Below are 22,616 nucleotides of genomic sequence, written 5' to 3' on the forward strand. Positions count from 1 at the left end.
TCTTCCCTTCTCTTCCCTTCTCTTCCCTTCTCTTCCCTTCTCTTCTCAAGTCCCTCTCTTTTCCATATACATCATTTCTGGATTTTTATCTTTAGTATTTCTAATTCTTTCCTCCTTCAGGTCAGCTCTATTTCCTCATCTTTTTTATTCTTCATTTCCAGAGTTTCTATTTTTTTTTTTTTTAAGTTTCACTATCTTTGATCAGGTACTCCTTTTATTCACTGATTTTATTTCTGAGTTGATTAAACTGCCTTTTTGAGTTTTCTTAGATCGCAACTGATATTTTTTTTAGAACTCCAGTCTTGGGTTCTGTATTTTTAAAACAAAATTATCCTTATTGTTGGAAGTATACAATGGGTCCGAGGCTACCTGTCACTACATGAGCCAAATTAAGTAAGGACAGAATTGAATCTATAGAATTATTTGGGTTGTATAGACATTTTAATGATGTTAATTCTACCAATTCATGAGCATGCTATATTCTTCCTCTGTCTCTTTTTTCAGTGTCCTATAGTTTTTTGAGTATAGGTCTTTACCTCTTTGGCTAAGTTTATTCCGAAGTATCTTATTTTTTTTGTTGCACTGGTAAATGGTATTTCTTTTAATCTCTCTTTCTGAGAATACATTATTAGTGTATAAAAAAGCATTGGTTTCTGGGTGTTAATTTTGGATCCTGGTACATTGCCAAATTCATGTATTAAATCTAGTAGCGAAGGTGGAGTCTTTAGGGTTTTCCATATACAATATCATGTCATCTATATATATATAAAAATCTAAGCGACCAGAACGATCCGTTGCTATGATGTGCGCTGACCATCGGGGAAGACATTCAGTGCAGGTGCTGCCCCCAGCCCGCAGGCCCCGATAGCCAATGGGACCTGCCAACCAACTTCCTGGTTTTTCCCCCTGGCCGGCAGGCCCCAATTTCCTGATTGGGGCTGGGCCCTCGGGCTGGCACAGGGAACTGGGAATGGGTGGTGGTGGAAACGGCCCCTTTCTCAGGGGGGCCAAGGGCCAGCTCCTTCCTCGGGGCCAGTGGCCAACCTCCCAGGTCCCTCCCCCAATTCTCCCCCTGGCCGGCAGGCTCCAATCGGTTGGCCCCTCAACCTGGCTGGCAGGCCCCGATCACCTGATTGGGGCCTGCTGGCCAACCTCCCAGTCCCTCACCCCCAGCCAGCAGGTCCCGATCGCCTGATTAGGGCCGGGCCCTAGACTGGGACGGGGAGCCGGGGGTGGATAGTGGCGGATGTAGGTGGCAAGGGAAGCGGGGGAGGCGGGGAACCTGATTGGCCCTGATCGCTGGCCAGGCCTAGGGACTCCACCCGTGCATGAATTTCGTGCACCAGGACTCTAGTCTGTAAATAATGACAGTTTTACTTCTTTCTTTCCAATTTAGATGCCTTTCATTCTTTCTTGTAGTATGATTGCTGTGGCTAGGATTTCCCATATTACATTGACTTACTTCCTTTTCTGGTGATTCCTCCTTGTCTTTCATATGTAGGCTGTTTCTGTGTCTCCCTGTGATCGCTCCTCTCCAGGTGTCTGGTTATGTAGCTTTCTCTCTCCTGCATTGACTTAAACGCACAAGATACAACACAAGAAGATACAACACACTGGGCACTAAACACAAATGTATTCACAATACTAATAACCCCAAATAAAGGTGACCACCAGGGAAAAGAAAAGTAGGGGATAGAAAAGAGTGCAAAAATGATATTGAGAAAAGGAGAAAATGTAAGAGAGAAAAGAAAGAGAAGAAAAAAGAAGGGGAAAAATATGTATACTAGAGGACCAGTGTGCATGAAATCGTGCGTGAGTAGCTTGCTTCCGCTTGCCTCAGCTTCCCGCCCTGCTCTCCGCCGCTTGTAGCTTGCTACCCCGCCATCCGCTACTCATATCTCTCCACTGCTTGTAGCTCACTGCCCCGCCCTCTGCCGCTCATAGCCCTCTGCTGCTCATGGCCTTCCTCCACTTGTAGCCCTCAGCCGCTTGTAGCTCTCCACTGCTAGTAGGTCACGCCCCTCCCCGCCCGCCACGAGAGGCGCTGCTCACAGGCCGGGGGGAGGGACTGAGAGGTGCTCAGTGCACCTCCTGGTGACTGGTCTTTGGTCGTTACAGCATTATAACCACTGGGTTTTTATTATATAGATGGGGAGAAAACTCCAATCAAACAACAACTAATCCAAAAAATGCAAACAACAAACACCCAGAGATAAATGCAAACTACTAACAACTAATCCAAAATGTGTAAACTACAAACACCCAAACAACAAACACCCAGAGGAATCTGAGGAGGCAAAGTTTTCTCTAGGCGATAACTGATCTTTCTGTCCACTCACTGATTGCCTCACCAGCCATGTTTAATTTGCCAATTCCGAGTGGGTGTTATTCGATTCAGCTGTTTCTTCTATCTGCTCTGTGAGAAGGTGCAGGACTCGTTTGCATATTCGCACCACTTTGTCTCCCCCTGAACAGACTTTTTAGGCGCCCGCAGCCAGGGAGACTGGAGTCCCAGTATTCCTGGATTCACAGCTGAGGCAGCTGGTCCCAGGGTGTTGTGGTTGTAGGATCCTGGGAGGTATCCAAGGTCTCCCTGGTTGAAGGTAAGGCTGGGTTTCCAATCACAGCCGCTCTCCCCTTCATGATGGTGTGGTCTCTGTGGCAGAGTTGGCTGCTCTGGGAGAGATTTCAGCAGCAGTAGAGGCTGCCCGGCCAGGGGAGCCTGGTCCACTAGTCCCCATCAGTCCCTTGGAATATAGCTGTCCTTCATTCACAAATACAAACATTCACCGCACGTCCACGCACTCTCCTTCCGCACTCTCACACTATCTTGTCCTGCTGTCCTGTAGGCAGCCATCTTGGATCCCCCAGTTTTTCTGTATTCTAGTTGTAATTCCAGTTTTGTCCTGGGAGCTTGTCTGTTCAGCATCCATTTACTCTGCCACCATTTTTTTTAAAAAAAAATATTTCTTTATTGATTTCAGAGAGGAAGGAAGGAGAGAGAGATAAAAACATCAATGATGAGAGAGAATCATTGATTGGCTGCCTCCTGCACGCCCCCCACGGGGGATCAAGCCTGCAACCCAGGCATGTGCCCTTGGCCGGAATCGAACCTGGGACCCTTCAATCCGCAGGCTGACGCTCTATCCATTGAGCCAAGCTGGGCAGGGCTCCGCCACCATTTTTCATCTCATTGGATTATCCTTTTTTTAAAAAAATCCTTTATCTGGATGCCAGCATATGTTTCCGCCCTCCCCCTATATTTTGTAGTTCAGTAGAATTCTGGCCATATAAACCCAGTGGTTATAATGCTGTGGCCAGATGCTGTGGATAGATGATCCATTTATTATTTTTGGTTATCTGTTTCTTGCCATTTATAATATTTTTTGGGTCTTATTTTTACATTAAAGTAATGTTGAAGGCATCTTGAGAAATTTTTTCTAGTCCTTCTTTTGTTTATTTTATCCAAGTTTTTATATTTCTCTTGCTGAGAGTGTGCTTTTTTTCCTTCCCTGAAAAATTGTGTTTTAATTGTTGGTATATTTTTTGCTTCAACTAGGTAATAAAAATCTTGCCTGTTTCCTCTCTTGGGAGAAAATAAAATAATTTAGTCAACATTTAAATATGTGTGAGATAAGAAAGGGGACAAAAATGATCAGATAGCGTTTGGCATCCCACTTTAAATTGTAATTTTCAGTGCTAAAATTTATTAAAGAAGATGGTATGCTGATCAGGCTTCTGGATTTGTTGAGAACTCAAGACAAGTAGTAATTAGGAGGCTGAGAAGAGGATCATCTACTTCCAAAAGGGTCTCTATTCAAAACACCTTGCTTAGGGAAAAGCATTAAAATGCAACTCCATTTACTTACTTTTTCATGTACACACTTATCTGTTCAGTAACTATTTTTCGAATGAACTTTGTGCTGGGCAGTTTGATAGCTAGCAAGGAGCATGTGGTGACTATGACGAGGTTGCTGCACTCACGGGGCTTGCATTTAGTGGGGAAGTACACAGTATTCCAATTGTGACTAAGGGCCAGGTTAAGGTTAAGAGAGCAACTGGACTTGGTACTAAGTTTTCTATTTCAAACATGTCCAAATTGAACTCATCATTTTACGTTTAAAAACTTCCTGAAATTTCTCCATGGTAGAGAGCCTCGTTTTTCACGTTAGTCACCCAGGTTAGGAATCTGGGATTCATCTTTGACTTCTTTTGTATCCCACGCTTCCAGTCCATCCTGAAGTTGTATCACTCATCTCTACTATTTCCTTTTCTCCGTCTATTTCTGACCTTCATTTGTGTCCTCCTTATTGTGGCAGTCTCCTTGTTGCCTAACTGATATCTCTTCCTCCAGCCTGGAATTCTGCAAGTCCATCAACTATAAAACCAGCAGTACAATAGCTTATGTTCCAAAAATGAAAACCTGCCTTAAACTCTCAATGGGTTCTCCTTTGCTTGGCGCCAATTCAGTGCCAACAGGAATCCCCAATATGTGGCTCATTGAAAAAGGAAACTTTATTCATTGCAAACAGCTCAATTATGATACAGCAGAGCTATGAAAACAGCACAGCTGTGAGGTGGCCCTGGGGTGAGGCGGTGGCCTGGTCTCTCTCTCCAGCTAGACAGCTCTGCTCTGCTCCTTGCTGGTCTGCTTTGCCCTACAGTGGTCTGCTCAATTTTGTGCCAGCCTGCTATTGCGAGACATCTTCAATGTTTCAGCTATAGCCAGGGAAATGCAGTCTTTGGTGGAAAAGGAAATTGCACTCTTGCCGAGTTCCAACCCCAGCAGGTCCAGGGGTCCCCAAAGGTGTGGACGGAGTTGGCGAAGAAGGAATGACACAGAGATAGCATTCAGTTGATCAGCAGCCTAGCCAGGACCTCTAGCCAGGATCTCCAGCGAAGTTCTGGTCTGGATCTCCAGAGCGGTTCTGCATAGGATCTCCAGCCAGGTTCTGTGTCCATGTTCTCTTGTTAGGCTCTCCAGCCAGGTTCTGTAGCCATGTTCCCTCGCTAGGTTCTCCAGCCAGGTTCTGTCCAGGTTCTCCAGCCAGGTTCAGTCACCAGGTTCTAGTCAGGTTCTCTTGCCAATTTCTGTAGTCAGGTTCAGTCCAGGATCTTTTGCCATGTTCTCTCCAGCAAAGTTCTTCTGTCTGTAGGTTCTGTGTAGTTTCTGTCTGTAGGTTCTCTCTTCTAAGTTCTGTGTCTTGCTGTCTTGTTACATCTGTATTTATACCAGTTGATTCAATCCTATCAATCTCTATTACAAAGGTTAGGGCGTTTCTTATCTCCATTCCAGGGAGTAAAGATTATGTAGCTTAAGCATGATTGTTCATAGTTAAAGTGATTAATTACCCGCCTGGCACTTAGTTGAGGGGTTTTATTCCCTCCCTAACTTCAGGGGAAAATCCCTACCTGGGGATTCAACCTTTCTCGGAGAGGTGACCTTGGTTAAAACACAGCGCCAAGAAGGTGAGCAAACATATTAAGAACAGTATGCCATATATGCCAGGTCCCTTGAAACAGCAAGGATGGACCGGCTCCTGGCACACTCTCAGACCCAGAGGGGAGCTGAAATATAGACACAATTCCACCCCCACCCCCACCCCCACCCCCAGTCCCTGATTGGTCCATCCTCTGCACATGAGGGCTCCAAATCTTTGCAGTTTGATTGGTCCAAAAGACACTGTCATGAATTTTCAGAATGGAGATGCTCTGATTGGTCAGTGAAGAAGTTGACAGCTCCAATTGGAAGGAAAAACCTCAGTCCTATTGGCTGAAATAGGATTCCAGGAACTCCTTTATAAGGGCTGGCTGAGATGTCTGGAGCACAGTGTAGGAGACAGTTATGCAGGCTTCTCTGTGAAGTGCCATTTGCATGAGAGGCCCATGTAGAAATGACTGCTAGACTCTGGTTGTTTTTAGTTTCTTGTTTTTTAAATTTGAGCCCAGTTAGCCACTGGGAGCCCTTTTTAGTAATTTTCTTCTTTCTCAGGGTCCACAGCTTCTAACTTCTTATAATGTCATGTAAAGTTCTTGGTGATCTGTCCCTGCCCCTCCTTGCCCACCTTTTATACTGTGGCAGTAATGAATACTTGCATTTTTCCACCCATACCTCTTCTCACACACTTTGTTCTCATGGTATCCCTTCGCCAGCTGTTTTCTCCCTTGTCCATCCTACCTGAATTACTCTTATCTGTAAAGACTGGGCTTAGTTGTCACTTTCTGGTCCCTCTTTCCCAGACTGGTAGGGGAAGCTCTCCTCAGGGCTTCTGTTATAGGTCATCTTGTTTTTACAACATTCTGTTTGTGTGTGTGTGGTACCTATTAACACGTTAAGCGCCAGCCTGTTTTGTCTTCTGGACGGAAAGTATAGTGTCAGTCACCGGTGAGTGACTGGGTGCTTAACGTGTTAATTGTGAAGTCCTGAAGGGCAGGGAGTGAGTGTTGCCAATCTTTATCTTTCTGATTTGCATGCATGTAGAGGGTACTTGGTGAATGCTTATTGAATTTAATGCATTTAAAAACTTGAAAATAATTTATTCTGGAAAGTAGACTATTAGCCTCAGATCTGTTCACAAAACTCTCAAATCATAAACACTATAAAAACCATCACAGGTAAATTACTAAAACTATATTAGTGATGTTTTACTCTAAATAATCACTTAAATATTCTGAAATTTGGGGGTGGGGGCAAGGACAAAGGGGGCATGGAGGTGGCAGAGATACTGTTTCACAGATCCAGTATTTTTATTTATTTACTTACTTACTTACTTATTTATTTATATGCTTTTTCTCCTAGGGGAAAAAACAGCATTTTTCAGATGGGCTGTTCTACCTTTGCAGTAAATGTCCTTGGTGCTCCAGTCTCCTAGGCCCTTTTTGCTCCCCCTGACATTTTTCTGGGGCAATTCTGGCCTCTTCTTTGGCCTCCTTAACTGTCCCATGTGTCTCTCTGGAGCAGCAGACTGTTGGACAGGTCTCTGTGTGTCCTGAAAGGACAGCTCAGACTCAGCCTATTCCAAGCAGAAGTCATTGTCGCTCTCCTGTCATATGTGTTAGCATCCTGTGTTCCTGTCTCAATAGAGGTCATCGTTGTCCACTGTATTGTCAAGGCCCAAATCTGGGCATGGATTTTGACTCCTACATCCTGAGGATTCTAGATTCTAACTGTATGTCAGACTTACCCACTTTCCGCCTGCCCACAGCCACGGTCGTATTTAAGGCCACCATTATTTCTTTTCTTTTCTTTTTTTTTTAAATATATTTTATTGATTTTTTTACAGAGAGAAAGGGAGAGAGATAGAGAGTTAGAAACATCGATGAGAGAGAAACATCGATCAGCCGCCTCCTGCACACCCCCCACCGGGGATGCGCCCACAACCCAGGCACATGCCCCTGACCGGAACCAAACCTGGGACCCCTCAGTCCTCAGGCCGACGCTCCATCCACTGAGCCAAACCGGTTTCGGCAAGGCCACCATTATTTCTGTTCCTTCAGGTCTCTCTAAACCAGTGGTTTTCAACCTGTGGGTGGCAACCCCTTTGGGGGTCGAATGACCCTTTCACAGGGGTCGCCTAAGACCATCGGAAAACACGTATATAATTACATATTGTTTTTGTGATGAATCACTATGCTTTAATTATGTTCAATTTGTAACAATGAAAATACATCCTGCATATCAGATATTTACATTAGGATTCATAACAGTAGCAAAATTACAGTTATGAAGTAGCAACGAAAATAATTTTATGGTTGAGGGTCACCACAACATGAGGAACTGTATTAAAGGGTCACGGCATTAGGAAGGTTGAGAACCACTACTCTAAACCATTTTCTAGGTGGCAGTGAGAGTGATGTTTTAGTCCCCCAACTGCAAAAGCTTTTAAGTACTCGGTTGATCTTAGTACTCTAGATTTTTTAACATGGCTTACAAGGTCATTGTCACCACAACCCATTGTTTTCAGCTATTCTCAACATTTTTTTCTTAAATGTGTCTTCTTGTTTCCTAGCCTTTGCTAGCTATTCTTTCAGCCCAGATTATTTTCTTCTACCTCTCTTAACTGGTTAACTGTTAATTACAATTCCGCTGTTGGCTTAGATATTATTTGCTTCAGCGACCTTGCCTGCATCCCACCTTTGTTTTGCTATAACATTTATCATAGCACTTATGCTGAGTTATAGTTGTTTGACTCTCCTGGGAGACTGCAGGTACCATGAAGGCCAGGATTTCCTGTGTCTTGTTAGCCATGTAACATGTCAGCTATGTAGCAGTGCCCAGCATGGAGCTTGAAACAGGGCACAAAGTTAGTACTTTTGTTGACTTATTTAGCATTTTAGCCACTTTAATTATTTATCTTTTTTGAAGTTCATTTCCTAGAAAAAGTTTGCATTCTGATTAGTGGATGTAAGTCTGTAATAAACATCAATTCAAAAGCGTATTTCTTCACTTTATTTTAAAAAATTTTTAATTAGAGTTAATATTTAATATTAAATTAGTTTTAGGTGTACGATATAGTGGCTAGACGCTTACACAATTTACAAAATGACCCCTCCCCCATAAGTCTAGTACCCACTTGACACCATACATGGTTATTGTAGTGTTAATGACTAGATTCCCTATGCTATACTTTATATCCCTGTGACTATTTTGTAACTATTTTGTACTTCTTAATTCCTTTACCATTTTCACCCACCCCCTCTTCACATCTGGCAACCATCAATTTGAATTTTTCTTACTTTAAAAAGAGATGGTCAAAAGAGAAATATGGGAGAAACCAAGATGGTGGCATAGGTAAACACCTGAAATTGCTGCCTTGCACAACCACTTCAAAAATACAACTAAAAGACAAAACAGACATCTTCCAGAACCACAGGAAGGCTGGCTGAGTGGAAATTCTACAACTAGAAGGAAAGAGAAAAGCACACTGAGACTCAGAGGAGCTGTGGAAGTAAAGTGCAGCGGTACGGAGGCATGCAAGGAAAGGGCTGGCAACTGAGGATGCGGTTGTCTTTTTCAATCAGGAGGGAGACACAAGCTCCCAACGGCTCTGAACGCCAGTTCCAGGCGAGTCTCTGGGGACTCAGACTCATACAGGGAGAAACTGGACTGTCTGGCAGTGGGCGGAACTCTAGGGCGGCTTTCTCTCAGAGGTGCTGGCAGCGATTACCAGGACACTGAGATCAGGGGCTTCTTAGGGCAGGACTGAGGTTCAGCCACAGCTGTTTGCTCCAATCTGTTGATTCCCTGATACCCCGCCCCACCCAAGCTGTGCACAGAGACTTTTGCATATGAATGCCCTGGCCCTTTGCAATCTAAAATTATCTAACAAACTGCAGCTGGGCCAGAGTGACCCAGAACATCCAAAAGAAGGCCCAAGGCCCCACAGCAGCTTGCATTGCTTTACAGCTGGGCCTCATCTGGGCACCTCCAAACCCCAAACAAAGAAGAGGAATCTGCAGATCTCTCAGTAGCTCCTGCTGGGCAGCCTCAGGCAGAGGCTAAATTAGCACCTCCTTAGAGATCCAAGAGCCAGTGTACCCAGTGTTCAGAGTGGGACCATCCAGATTACAACTCCTCAGATCCATAAGGACACACTTCAGGGGGCAGACTCAGTGAGCACCAAAGCCCCACTAAAGCAAGTCTTGCTCCATAAGGGTGTCTTCAGCACAGAAGTTCTCCCACCATAACCACAGCTGATTCTCACAGCTAATTGGCCTGGAGGTCAATTCCTCCCAGTGATACCAACTACAATCAAGGCTTAACTACAACAAGACTGTGCACACAGTCCACAAAGGGGTGCACCAAGAGTGTTCACCTCAGGTAATTGGGGAGGCTGAGCCACTGGGCCCTATAGGACACCTAGCACACAAAGCCACTCTGTCAACACAGGGAAGCATAAAAAACGCGGAGACAAAGAAGCAGGTCACAAATGACAGAAATGGAGGAAAGCAGACTACTGGATATAGAGTTCAAAACCACACTTTTAAGGTTTTTCAAGAATTTTCTAGAAACCGCTGATAAATTTAGTGAGACCCTCAATAAATCTAGTGAGACCCTCAAGGATATGAAAAAGGACCAATTAGAAATTAAGCATACACTGACTGAAATAAAGAATATTATACAGAGATCCAACAGCAGACTAGAGGAGCGCAAGAATCAAGTCAAAGATTTGAAGTACGAAGAAGTAAAAAACACCCAACTGAAAAAGAAAAAAGAATCCAAAAATATGAAGATAGTGTAAGGAGCCTGTGGGACAACTTCAAGCATACCAACATCTGAATTATGGGGGTGCCAGAAGAAGAGAGAGAGCAAGATATTGAAAACCTATTTGAAGAAATAATGACAGAAAACTTCCCCTACCTGGTGAAAGAAGTAGACTTACAAGTCCAGGAAGCGCAGAGAAATCCAAACAAAAGAAATCCAAAGAGGACCACACCAAGACACATCATAATTAAAATGCCAAGAGCAAAAGACAAAGAGAGAATATTAAAAGCAGCAAGAGAAAAACAGTTAGTTACCTACAAGGGAGTACCCATATGACTGTCAGCTGATTTCTCAATAGAAACTATGCAGGCCAAAAGGGAGTGGCAAGAAATATTCAAAGTGATGAATAGCAAGAACCTACAACCAAGATTACTCTACCCAGCAAAGTTATTCAGAATTGAAGGTCAGATAAAGAGCTTTACAGATAAGAAAAAGCTAAAGGAGTTCATCACCACCAAACCAGTATTATATGAAATGCTGAAAGGTATCCTTTAAGAAGAGGAAGAAGAAGAAAAAGGTAAAGATAAAAATTATGAACAACAAGTACATATCTGTCAACAAGTGAATCTAAAAATCAAGTGAATAAATAATTTGATGAACAGAATAAACTGGTGATTATAATAGAATCAGGGGCATAGAAAGGGAGTGGACTGACAATTCTCATGGGGGAAGGGGTGTGGGGGTGTGGGAAGAGACTGGACAAAAATCGTACACCTATGGATGAAGACAGAGGGTGGGGTGGGAACTGGGTGGAGGGGAGCTATGGGGGGAAAAAAGAGAAACAACTATAATAATCTGAACAATAAAAAATTTAATTAAAAAAAGAGAGAGAGATGGTGTGGGAACCCTAATCAGAGTACACTGGATGTTCAAGGCTAGCTTGCCATATACAGGTGCAAAAGCAAGGACTCAACAATCTTACTGTACGCACTGGGCAGGTGTGCCTTTCCATAGCCCAAATATTGATGTCACTGTTTGGTGAGAAGCCTCTTTTGTCTGAGTTGGTATAAACTATATTACTGAGCAGCAGTGCCTGGCTGCTTGGTTGGGCTGCTTTGTGAGGAATGGCTACTCTGTTTACAAGGGCTCCTGTGTTTGCTACTGCGTTAGCAAGGCTGTTTGCTGCAGCCTCTTTGGGAGACTACTTTGAAGAACTGTTTTGTCTGATGGCTCCTTGGTAGCAATGGCTACTTGGTCTGCAATAAAGACTCTCCTACAGCCTATGACTTCGCATGTCTTCTCTATCTAATACCTGGTGTCCACGGGGGTACAGCTCCTTAGTAGAGGAGGCCTTGTTCCTCCACAGATGGCTAATAAGAGACTCTTAACAGGATTAGTTTATAAAGCAACTTCTTCATCATAGTCTCAAATGTGTGCCTGAAAATTGATATTGAGAATTATTGTTTCAAGATCATTGCTATTCAGTTTTGTCCAATATGTACTTTATTTTTCTTAAGCATAAAGATAGAACACATGCCAAAGCCGGTTTGCCTCGGTGGATAGAGCGTCGGCCTGTGGACTGAAGGGTCCCAGGTTCGATTCCGGTCAAGGGCATGTACCTGGGTTGCAGGCACTTCCCCAGTAGGAGATGTGCGGGAGGCAGCTGATCGATGTTTCTCTCTCATCGATGTTTCTGACTCTCTATCTCTCTCCCTTCCTCTCTGTAAAAAATCAATAAAATATATATATATAAAGATAGAACACATATTTTGATTGCTAGCTTGGATCCTGGAGTAAAACTTAAGTAGGTCCAAATTCAGGCCACACTGCTTACTGGTTTTTTTTACTGTAGCCATGATGTACAACTTTTCTGAGCGTCATGTTTCACCCATGTAAAATGGGCAGGGAGTATCCCTGCTCATGGGGATTGTCTGAAGATTCAAAAAAATAATGAATTAGAAGTACTTAGTACAGTACTTAGCGCATACGAAGAATTTGTTATCTGCGATGTTTCTAATTTTAAAAAGATTTCAGTATCTCACTTGAAAGAAAAATGTATTTAAGGTCATAAAACTATCAGCTAGAAAATCCAATTTATCAAAACCTCAATCCCTTGAGTTTCAAATTAACTAAAATATAAATGAATTTTTCACTAGTATACTTTTTCTCATTGTTACCCTAAGAATACCATTTTCCAACTTTGAATGAGGCATATTTTCTGAACAAGTGTCCTGCTATTTCAAATATAGCAGTTACTTTTCCAGTTAAAACTAAGAAAGTGAAGTGAAGGAAAAGTATTTTTCTGGTCTCAACAAAGATTATTTTTATCTTTTTCAGTAGTTTTAATTTAAGGACCTATTAGGATTAGCATAGCTAAATAAAATAGATTGGAGTTAAAAGATTCTTTTCTTTGTTGTAATTTTACCAGAATCTGTGATATTTGCAAATATAGGACAAGTGCTAGGTTTCAGTTCCTTGTGTGTTGGGTTTCCCGTTATCCCACACCACTGTAGTGCAGGCGACGGGCCCTTAGGGCAGTGGTTCTCAACCTTCTGGCCCTTTAAATACAGTTCCTCATGTTGTGACCCAACCATAAAATTATTTTCGTTGCTACTTCATAACTGTCATGTTGCTACTGTTATGAATCGTCATGTAAATATCTGATATGCAGGATCATCTTAGGCGACCCCTGTGAAAGGGCCGTTCGACCGCCCAAGGGGTCGCGACCCACAGGTTGAGAACCCCTGCCCTAGGGCCAGACTGGTCTTTCATGTACCTCTCATGTAAGAGATCATAAATATCAACTATCCTTTTAGTTAGTTGCTTACTTTTCGTTTTATGATGATTACTAAAGTAAATTAAACATAGTGCTCGTTTTTCTTTGAAATGTACTCTGAATTGATCGGTATTTCTAGTGCAATGAAATGAGTTACAAATTAGAAAACATCAAACCCAGCCAAAGTCTGTATAGCAAGCCCATCTAACATTCATTGTTTTTCCCCAGAGCCGACTTTTTTGAAGATGAGGCAGTTGAACAGGTTTTACAGTATAATCCTTGGTGGACTGATACGTATTCAAAGATGATGGCCTTTATGGGAAAGAGTCAGGAGAAAGAAAATCACGCTGCTTTAGGTAAGAAACTAAAACATGGGCTCACTTTTTTTTTTTTAAATACACTCTATGAGGAGGTATGTTTCTGGTTTGCTACTTTTGGAAATGGGGTCTTCAACCTAGGTTGGAAAATGCCACTCAACGTTAGACTTATTTGTCTAAATTGTTCTGGAGTATGTTTTACTTTTGAGTCATTGGAATCCTTTTGAACTATTTATTTATTTATTTAGTAAATTTAGGAGCATTAGCACATAGGACATTTGTAGTTGAGGAAGCAGCTTGAGAGATCTGAACGTTCCTTTGTGGGAAGGGCATGTGAGTGTTAGAATGGTGGGAGAAGACCCAGTTTTTATTCCCTTTGTTGAATGAATTTGATATGTCCTCCCAGTTTTTTTTCTAAATGGATTTATGTAGAAGTTGGAATAGTTATCCTTATACCTGCATCTTATAGAGAACAGGTGGACCAGTTTTTACCAATGAAAGCTGAACTAGGGTTGGGGGTAGGGTCATGAATCACAGGAGATGGCTATGCCATATTTAACATTAAGCAAACATTATTCACAGAATCCTTTCTTAAATGACCATTTTATTACTGCCTTTTCTAGTGGGAGGTTGGTATATTAAGTGTAAATTAGAATTATAACAGTTTCAGATAGATCAGGAGTAGAAGGCCCATGTTTTCTGTCATACTTTTTTGGCTTTATTTATATATTAAAAACAAAATTTCAGTATTTAAATAAAAGGAATACACACACACATGTGAAATAGAATACAGAATCTCCCACTTAAAATTCCTCTTCAGAAAGTATTACTGTTAATGTTTAATCATCATCCGAGGATTTTTTTTTCCCATTGATTTTTAGAGAGAGTGGAAGAGGCGGGAGAGACACAGAGAGAGAAACATCGATGTGAGAGAGACACATTGATTGGTTGCCTCCTGCTCAAGCCCTGACCCAGGCCAGGGATTGAGCCTGAAATTGAGGTACATGCCCTTGACCAGAATAAAACCCTACACCAGTGGTCAACAAACTCATTAGTCAACAGAGCCAAATATCAACAGTAGAATGATTGAAATTTCTTTTGAGAGCAAAATTTTTTAAACTTAAACTATATAGGTAGGTACATTGTTATTAACTTGATTAGGGTACTCCTAAGCTGGCCTTTGCTAAAAATGATTGAGGTACGTTCACTGAACGTTATCCCACGTTCACTGGCTTTGTTTACTTTCTGTCGACCCCTTCCAACTCTCCCATCCACACTTGTCTTGTAGACTTGTTTCGTCTATCTCCTTTCGTTCATCCTCTCTATATGTCCACCCCCCACTTCTTCTAACGCCACTTCTTCAAAATAGACTTGCCTAGGCCGAAAACCAACTTCTGTGCATGGGCCACGAAGTTTCAATCGCACTGTACGTGCGCGCCCGCACGTGGTATGTTGTGGAAGAGCCACACTCAAGGGGCCAAAGAGCCGAATGTGGTTCGCGAGCCGCCGTTTGCCAACCACTGCCCTAGACCTTTCAGTCCACAGGCCAATGCTCCAACACTGAGCCGGACCAGCTAGGGCTACATTTTTAATGTATATACCCACATCTAAATACTTGCTTTAAGGAATTTATATATATAGAATCATATTCTCTTCTTACCTTGCTTTTTTAAATTTTGTGATATATGTTGTATATCTTTTGAATTAGCACTTATAATTATAGCTGACATTTTTAATCTCTCTCCAGTATTCTGTTGTGTATTTGTATCATGATTGGTAGACATTTGTGCTGTTGACTACTGATGAAACTTTGGGTTGTTTGCAGTGTTCTGGAGTTGTCTCCTTTGATTACTAAATCCAGAGTAGCTATAGGGTCTCTATTGCATGTCTTATTTTGATTTTTCTGCATAGCAAAGCAATAGCCCATTATATACTCTACTAGAGGCCCGATGCACAAAAATTTGTGCACTGGTGGTGGGGAGGGTGTCCCTCAGCCCCACTTGTGGCCTCTCACAGTTTGGGACCCCTTGGGAGATAATGACCTGCTGGCTTAGGCCCACTCCCGGGTGGCAGAGGGCAAGCCCAATCCCTAGGTGCCTGCCCTGCAGCCCCTGGTCGGGCTCAGAGCAGGGCTGATGGGGGAGTTGGGGCACCGCCGCCTGTCATGCACAGAGTAGGGCGGATCGGGAGGTTGTGATGCCACCCTCAGTCATGCTCAGGGTAGGGCCGATTGGGGGGTTGGGGCGCCGCCCCCTGTCACACTCAAGGCAGGGTCGATGGGGAGGTTGCGGCACTACCCCCTGTCACGCACAGAGCAGGGTGGATCAGGGGGTTGTGGTGCCACCCCTGTCACATACAGAGCCAGCCGATCAGGGGGTTGGGGCGCTGCCCCCTGTCACGCACAGAGCAGGGCCCATCAAGGGGGGTTGGGGCTCCACACCCTGTCACACACAGGGCAGGGCCCATCAGGGGGGTTGGGGCTCCGTACCCTGTCACACACAGAGCAAGGCCGATCAGGGGGTTGGGGAGCTCCCCCCTGTCACGCACAGAGCAGAGCTGATCAGGGGGTTGTGATGCCACCCTCAGTCACACTCAGGGTAGGGCCAATTGGGGGGTTGGGGCACTACCCCCTGTCACACTCAGGGCAGGGCCGATGGGGGGGCTTGAGTTTCCGCACCCTGTCACACAGAGCCGCAGGGTGATCAGGGGATTGGGGAGTTCCCCCCTATCAGGCACAGAGCAGGGCCGATCAGGGGGTTGGGGCGCCTTCCCCTGTCACGAACAGAGCAGGGCGGATAGGAGGTTGTGGCCCCACCCCCTGTCACAAACAGAGCCGCAGGGCGATCAGGGGGTGTGGGCACTGCCCCCTGTCACGCTGCTCCAGGGACCAGGAGGCTTCACGGCTCTGCTGATCCTGGTGCTGGGAGGCATATTACCCTTTTACTATATAGGATAGAGGCCTGGTGCACGGGTGGGGGCCGGCTGGTTTGCCCTGAAGGGTGTCCTGGATCAGGGTGGGGGTCCCGCTTGGGTGCCTGGCCAGCCTGGATGAGGCGATGATGGCTGTTTGCATCTGGTCACACCCCCTTCAGGGTGGGGGTCCCCACTGGGGTGCCTGGGCAGTCTGGGTGAGGGGCTGAGGGCCGTTTTCAGGCTGGCGGGTGACTGAAGCTCCTAACCGCTCTTTTTTTCCTTTTTTTTTTTTTTTTTTTATTCTTGGATTTATGGCTGTCACTGGAACTGAGAGCCGGCTTTAGCTGTGAGACCTCGCTGCTGAAAGCAGGTTTCTGGCTTTGTTTACTTTCTGTATTTGAAACTTTGTTGCGACTCCAACTCTGAGATCCTGGCTGACTGAAAAGAGGTTTCTGGGGTTTTGTTTAGCTTCTATATTTGTAACAGTGTTTCTTAGCAGCTAAGAGCCCAGCAGCGGCAGGCGGGGAATGTTGGAGTCCTCTGTCACTGAAGCAAGCAAGCCTCCTGTTCGTGTCAGTAGCCTGGCTGCTGGCCGCCATCTTGGCTGGCAGTTAATTTGCATATCGCCCTGATTAGCCAATGGGAAGGGTAGCGGATGTATGGCTAATTACCATGTTTCTCTTTTATTAGATAGGATATTTAGTGTCTAACTTTATGCCTGTTACAAAATAGGTACTCAATAAATAGTTATAGAAAAAGTGAATATTGCAGAAATTTTTTTTGTAGTTAGGTTTTGTTAGAGTTTAGGTGATTTCTACCAGATTGAAAAATTGCTACTCTGATCTTTTAGAATTGACTGCTGCATAAACTCATTTTTATTTAATGATTCTTGTTACATTGCTTTCAATAAATTCTTGGATTTATATTTCAGTTTAAGCACAATATAGATAGTAACTGTATATGCAATGTAGATCTGATCAGAAAATTTGCTCAAACTTAAGTCAAGGATATTTACTGGTTTGAATCAGTTTCCCTAGTTTTAGTGCAGTGTTTTAATGTGGTGGTTGTGTAGTTATGTTTCCCGTCCACAAGGGTGAGCTAGTTGCCCTGAAAATCAGAGTTCTCATGTATCATTTTAACAGATTAAGCCAGGCTGCGTATTTAACCACTGGCCCTCTTGACCCTTCATCTTCATCTGACCCATAGCATATATCCAGTCTGATGCTTCAGGAAAAAGCATAATCTGCTAAACTAGTGTGGTGATTCATTCTAAAAATTACCTTTAAAGATAGCAGGGGTTTCTGATCTAAGTTAGAAGAACTTAAGTGCTGTGTTGTACAGAAAATGCCTCTTCTAAATGTGTCAGGCATAGGATTAAGGATCAATTATAAGCTAAATACAGGGCTTGAGGTTTAACGCTTTGGTCCACGACAGGCTGGCAGTGTGATCTTGCTGTGGGAATCCTGTAGCTACCACATAAGAGTTGTCATGAGGATTGAATAAGATGATGTATTTAACATCCTTGGTATATTGTAGTAGTTAGAAATTATTATTATTATTAAGTTAAATCTTTATTGTTGAAAGTATTACATATGTTTCATTCCTCCCCTCCCCCCACTAAACCCTTCTAGCCCACACCCGCTCCAAGCCTTCACCACCCTATTGCCTGTGTCCACAGATTATGCATATGTGCGTATAAGTTCTTTGGTTGATCTCTTCCCACCCGTCCTTCACTGCCTTCCCTCTGAGATTCCACAGTCTGTTAAGTTATGTGAGTTCCTTATATACAGTAGGTCCTTGGGTTACGTCAGAGATACGTTCCTACGGTGCGACATGCTTCTATGTCTCTGGATCTATTTTGTTCATCAGTTTATTTTGTTCTTTCGATTCCACATATGAGTGAGATCGTGTGATACTTGTCTTTCTCTGACTGGCTTATTTCACTTAGCATAATACTCTCCAGGTCCCCTCATGCTGTCTCAAAATAAGAGATCCTTCTTTTTTACTGCTGCATAGTATTCCATGGTGTAAATGTACCACAGCTTTTCTCCACTCAACTGCTGATGGGCACTTGGGCTGTTTCCAGATCTTAGCTATTGTAAATTGTGCTGCTGTGAACATAGGGATGCATATTAGTTCTGATTAGTTCTTCGAATTTCTTAGGATATATTGCTAGAGGTGGGATTACTGGGTCAAATTTAAATTTCCAAATTTAAATTTTTGAGGAAACTTCATACTGTTTTCCATGATGGCTGCATCAGTCTGCAGTCCCACCAGCAATGTACTAGGGTTCCCTTTTCTCCACATCCTCACCAGCACTTGTTATTTGTTGATGATAGCCATTCTGACAGGTGTGAAGTGATATCTCATTGATGTTTTAATTTGCATCTCTCTGGTGATTAGTGAGTTTGAGCATTTTTTCATGTCTCTTGGCCATCTGTATATCTGCCTTGGAGAAGTATCTAGTTAGGTCCTTTGCCCATTTTTTAATTAGATTGTTTGTCTTCTTTTGTTAAGTTATGTGAGTTCCTTATATACAGTAGGTCCTTGGGTTACGTCGGAGATCCGTTGCTACAGCTTGACATAACGCGATTTTTACTGTAAGTCGGAACCCACCTACATAAGCACCTGCGTCACTCACATCAAGCACATACACAGCAGTAATGAAGTGAAACAGTAAAAAAAAATTTAAAAGAAAGATAACAATTCCTGACCTTGTAGTAAATAAATAATAAAAAATATAAGGCACATATGTACATACGTCGAAATGACGGAACTTTTTTTTTTTTTTTTCTTAAATGGGAGACGGCAACGTAACCATGAAATGACTTAGGTCAAGTCCAACGTAACCCGAGGACTGTCTATATTTTGGATATTAATCCTTTATCAGATGTGTCATTGCCAAATATGTTCTCCCATTTGGTGGGCTCTTGTTTCATTTTGTTGATGGCTTCTTTTGCTGTTCAGAAGCTTTTTATTTTGATATAGTTCCATTTGTTTATTTTCTCCTTAATTTCCTTTGCCCTAGGACCGTGGTCGTCAAACTGCGGCTCGCGAGCCACATGCGGCTCTTTGGCCCCTTGAGTGTGGCTCTTCCTAAGCCGGAGGAGTACCCTAATTAAGTTAATCACAGTGTACCTACCTATATAGTTTAAGTTTAAAAAATTTGGCTCTCAAAAGAAATTTCAATCGTTGCACTGTTGATATTTGGCTCTGTTGACTAATGAGTTTGCCGGCCACTGCCCTAGGAGATGTATCTGTAAACATAGTGCTACAAGAGATGTTGGAGATTTTGCTGCCTATGGTTTCTTCTAGGATTTTGATGGTTTCACGGCTTACATTAAAGTCTTCTATCGATTTTGAGTTTATTCTTGTGTATGGTGTACATTGGTGGTCTAGTTTCATTGTTTTTGCATGTACCAAATTTTCCCAACACATTTTATTGAGAAGACTCTCTTGAGGTGACTGTATGTTCTTGCTTTCTTGTCAAATATTAATTGAGCGTAATGTCTTAGGTCGATTTCAGGGCTCTCTGTTCTGTTCCATTGATCTATATGCCTGTTCTTATGCCAGTACCAGGCTGTTTTGATTACGGTGACTTTGTAGTGTAACTTGAAATTGTATTGTGAGCTTGGAGTGTTGCTTCCTCTTAGATTTTTTGGGAATAGTTTGAGGAGTATAGGTGACAGCTGTTCTTTAAATGTTTGTTAAAACTCTCCTGTGAAGCCGTCGGGACCAGGGCTTTTGTTTGCTGGGAATATTTTTATTACTGCTTCTATTTCAACTTTTGTTATTGACCTATTCGTTTCCTGGTTCTTCCCAGTTCAGTTTTGGGAGATTGTATTTTTCTATGAATTTGCCCATTTCATCCACATTGCACAGCTTATTGGCATACTAGGGGCCCAGTGCACAAATTCATGCACCTTGAAAGGAACTATGGGCCACGAGGCTGTGGTGGGCACAGGGCCGGGTCTCAGTCCATCCTCTGCACCTCCGCCTGGCCCCTCCCACCATGGCCTCTGGTCCCCTGTCTGCCGGCAGCCCCGCTACCACCACCGCTGCTCCCATGTGCTGACGGCGCCGGCCCCGCTGGCACCTGCTGACAGCACAGAGCAATTGGGGCTGGTGCCAACAGTGGTGCAAGCAGGACTGGCGCAGTCAGTGGGTGAGAGCGGCTGCTGCTGCCCCAATCACCCTTCAGGAACAGGGGGAGGTGGAGAAGCTCTCAGGGGTGATCAGGGTCAGTAGCTGCCGCTTGCACCCGCTGACGGCGTGGAGCAATCGGGACTGGCACCAGGTGCTGACAGTGGGTGCGAGTGGGGCCAGCACCAGCAGTGGGTGTGAGAAGGGCCGTCGCCAGCAGTGGGTGCGAGAGGCGGCTGCCGGCCCCGATAGCACCTCAGGAGCAGAGGGAGGTGGTGAAGCCCTGAGGGGCAACTGGGGCTGGCAGCTGCCACTCGCACTCACTGACAGTGCCGAATGATCAGGGCCAGCACTGGGGGTCAGCAGCAGGTGCGAGTGGAGGCTTTGGCACGGGCAGTGGGTGCGAGCAGGCTGGTGCCGGCAGCAGGTGTGAGCACTGGGCGGGACCACGGCGCATGGGAGCAAAGAATTTTCAGTAACCACCAGAGGCTTGCCCCGATGACAGCAACTGGTGCCCTGCCTTGGTTTGGCGCCCCCGCTCACCTCTGCCGCCTGCTGCCAATGCCTGCCGTATTCTGCGCACATCACCTGGTGGTCAGCACAGGTCATAGCGACGGGTTATTCGGTTGTTCTGCCATTCAGTCTATTTGCATATTAGGGTTTTATATATATAGACTAGTGGCCCGGTGTATGAAATTCGTGCATGGAGGGGGGTTCCCTCAGCCTGGCCTGCATCCTCTCCAATCTGGGACCCCTCGGGCGATGTCTGACTGCCAGTTTAGGCCCGACCCCTGTGGGATCGGGCCTAAACTGGCAGTCAGACATCCCTCTCACAATCCGGCACCGCTGGCTTCTAATTGCTCACCTGCCTGATCGCCCCTAACCACTCTGCCTGCCAGCCTGATTGCCCCCAACTGCCCCCCTTCCGGTCTGATCACTCCTAACTGCCCCCCTGCTGGCCTGATCGCGCCCAACTGCCCCCCCTTCTGGTCTGATCACCCCCAACTACCCCCCCACCGGCCTGATGGCCCCCAACTGCCCCCCTGCCGGCCTGCTCGCCCACAACTGCCCGCCCTGCCGGCCTGCTCGCCCCTAACCGCCTCTGCCTTGGCCCCGCCACCATGGCTTTGTCCGAAAGGACGTCCGGTCTCTTGGAAGGTCTCCCTGTCTAATTAGCATATTACCCTTTTATTAGTATAGTTGTTCATAATATTTTCTTCCAATCATCTGTATTTCTGTGGTATCAGTTGTTACTTCACTGCTTTCATTTTATTTATTTAGGTGCTCTCTCTTTGTTTCCTGATGAGTCTGGCTAACAGTTCATCAATCTTGTTTATCTTTTCAAAGAACCAGCTCTTGGTTTCATTGATTTTTTTTGGTATTTTTTAAATGTCTATGTCATTTATTTCTGCTCTAATCTTTATTATTTCCTTCCTTCTCCTTATTCTGGGCTTTTCTTGTTTTTTTCTTTTTAGTTCTTTTAAGTTGTAGGGTTAAATAGTTTATTATTAATTTTTGTTGTATTTTGAGGTAGGCCTGTAGTGCCATGAGCTTCCCTCACAGGACTGCTTTTGCTGTGTGTCCCAGAGATTTCGGGTTATTGTGCATTTTCCAGGAACTTTCTTACTGCATCTCATCGATATCCCATCTTTCCTATCTGATAAAAGAGAAACATGGTATTTACCGTACGACCGCTACCCTTTCCATTGGCTAATTAGGGCGATATACAAATTAACTGCCAGCCAAGATGGCGGCCGGCAGCCAGGCAGCTTGAAACTAACATGAGGTTTGCTTGCTTCAGTGACAGAGGAAACCAACGTTCCCTGCCTGCCTTGCCGGCCTCTGAGCCTGCAGTTTGAAACATCGTAACAAATATAGAAGCTAAACAAAACCCCAGAAAAGTGCTTTCAGCAATCTGGGATCTCAGAGCTGGAGTTACACATTGTTTCGATTATGGAACCCAAACAAACCAGATACCTGCTTTAAGCAGCAGATGCCTCAGAGCTGGAGCCAGAGCTAAAGCAGGCCCAGAATAAAAAGAAAAAAAGAAAAATGGAGCAGTTGGGAGCTTTAGCCCTCAGCCCCTCACCCAGACTGGCCAGGCACCCCAGTGGGGACCCACACCCTGAAGGGTGTGTGACCAGCTGCAAACAGCCATCATTCCCTCACCCACGCTGGCCAGGCACCACAGTGGGGACCCCCACCCTGATCCAGGACACCCTTCAAGGCAAACCAGCCAGCCCCACCCATGCACCAGGCCTCT

The 22,616-nt window shown here is 44.4% G+C and overlaps 1 protein-coding gene across 1 annotated transcript in view; it reads left to right on the forward strand.

The window, feature by feature from the left end:
• The window catches only part of SHQ1 (SHQ1, H/ACA ribonucleoprotein assembly factor), an 86,370-nt gene that overhangs the window by 28,923 nt on the left and 34,831 nt on the right, over positions 1-22,616 (forward strand). Inside the window, 1 exon segment of the mRNA XM_059663396.1 lies at positions 13,209-13,336. Within this exon segment, the coding sequence (XP_059519379.1) occupies positions 13,209-13,336 (128 nt within the window).

Source organism: Myotis daubentonii, chromosome 14 (genome assembly GCF_963259705.1).
Source record: "Myotis daubentonii chromosome 14, mMyoDau2.1, whole genome shotgun sequence".
NCBI classification, from domain to species: domain Eukaryota; kingdom Metazoa; phylum Chordata; class Mammalia; order Chiroptera; family Vespertilionidae; genus Myotis; species Myotis daubentonii.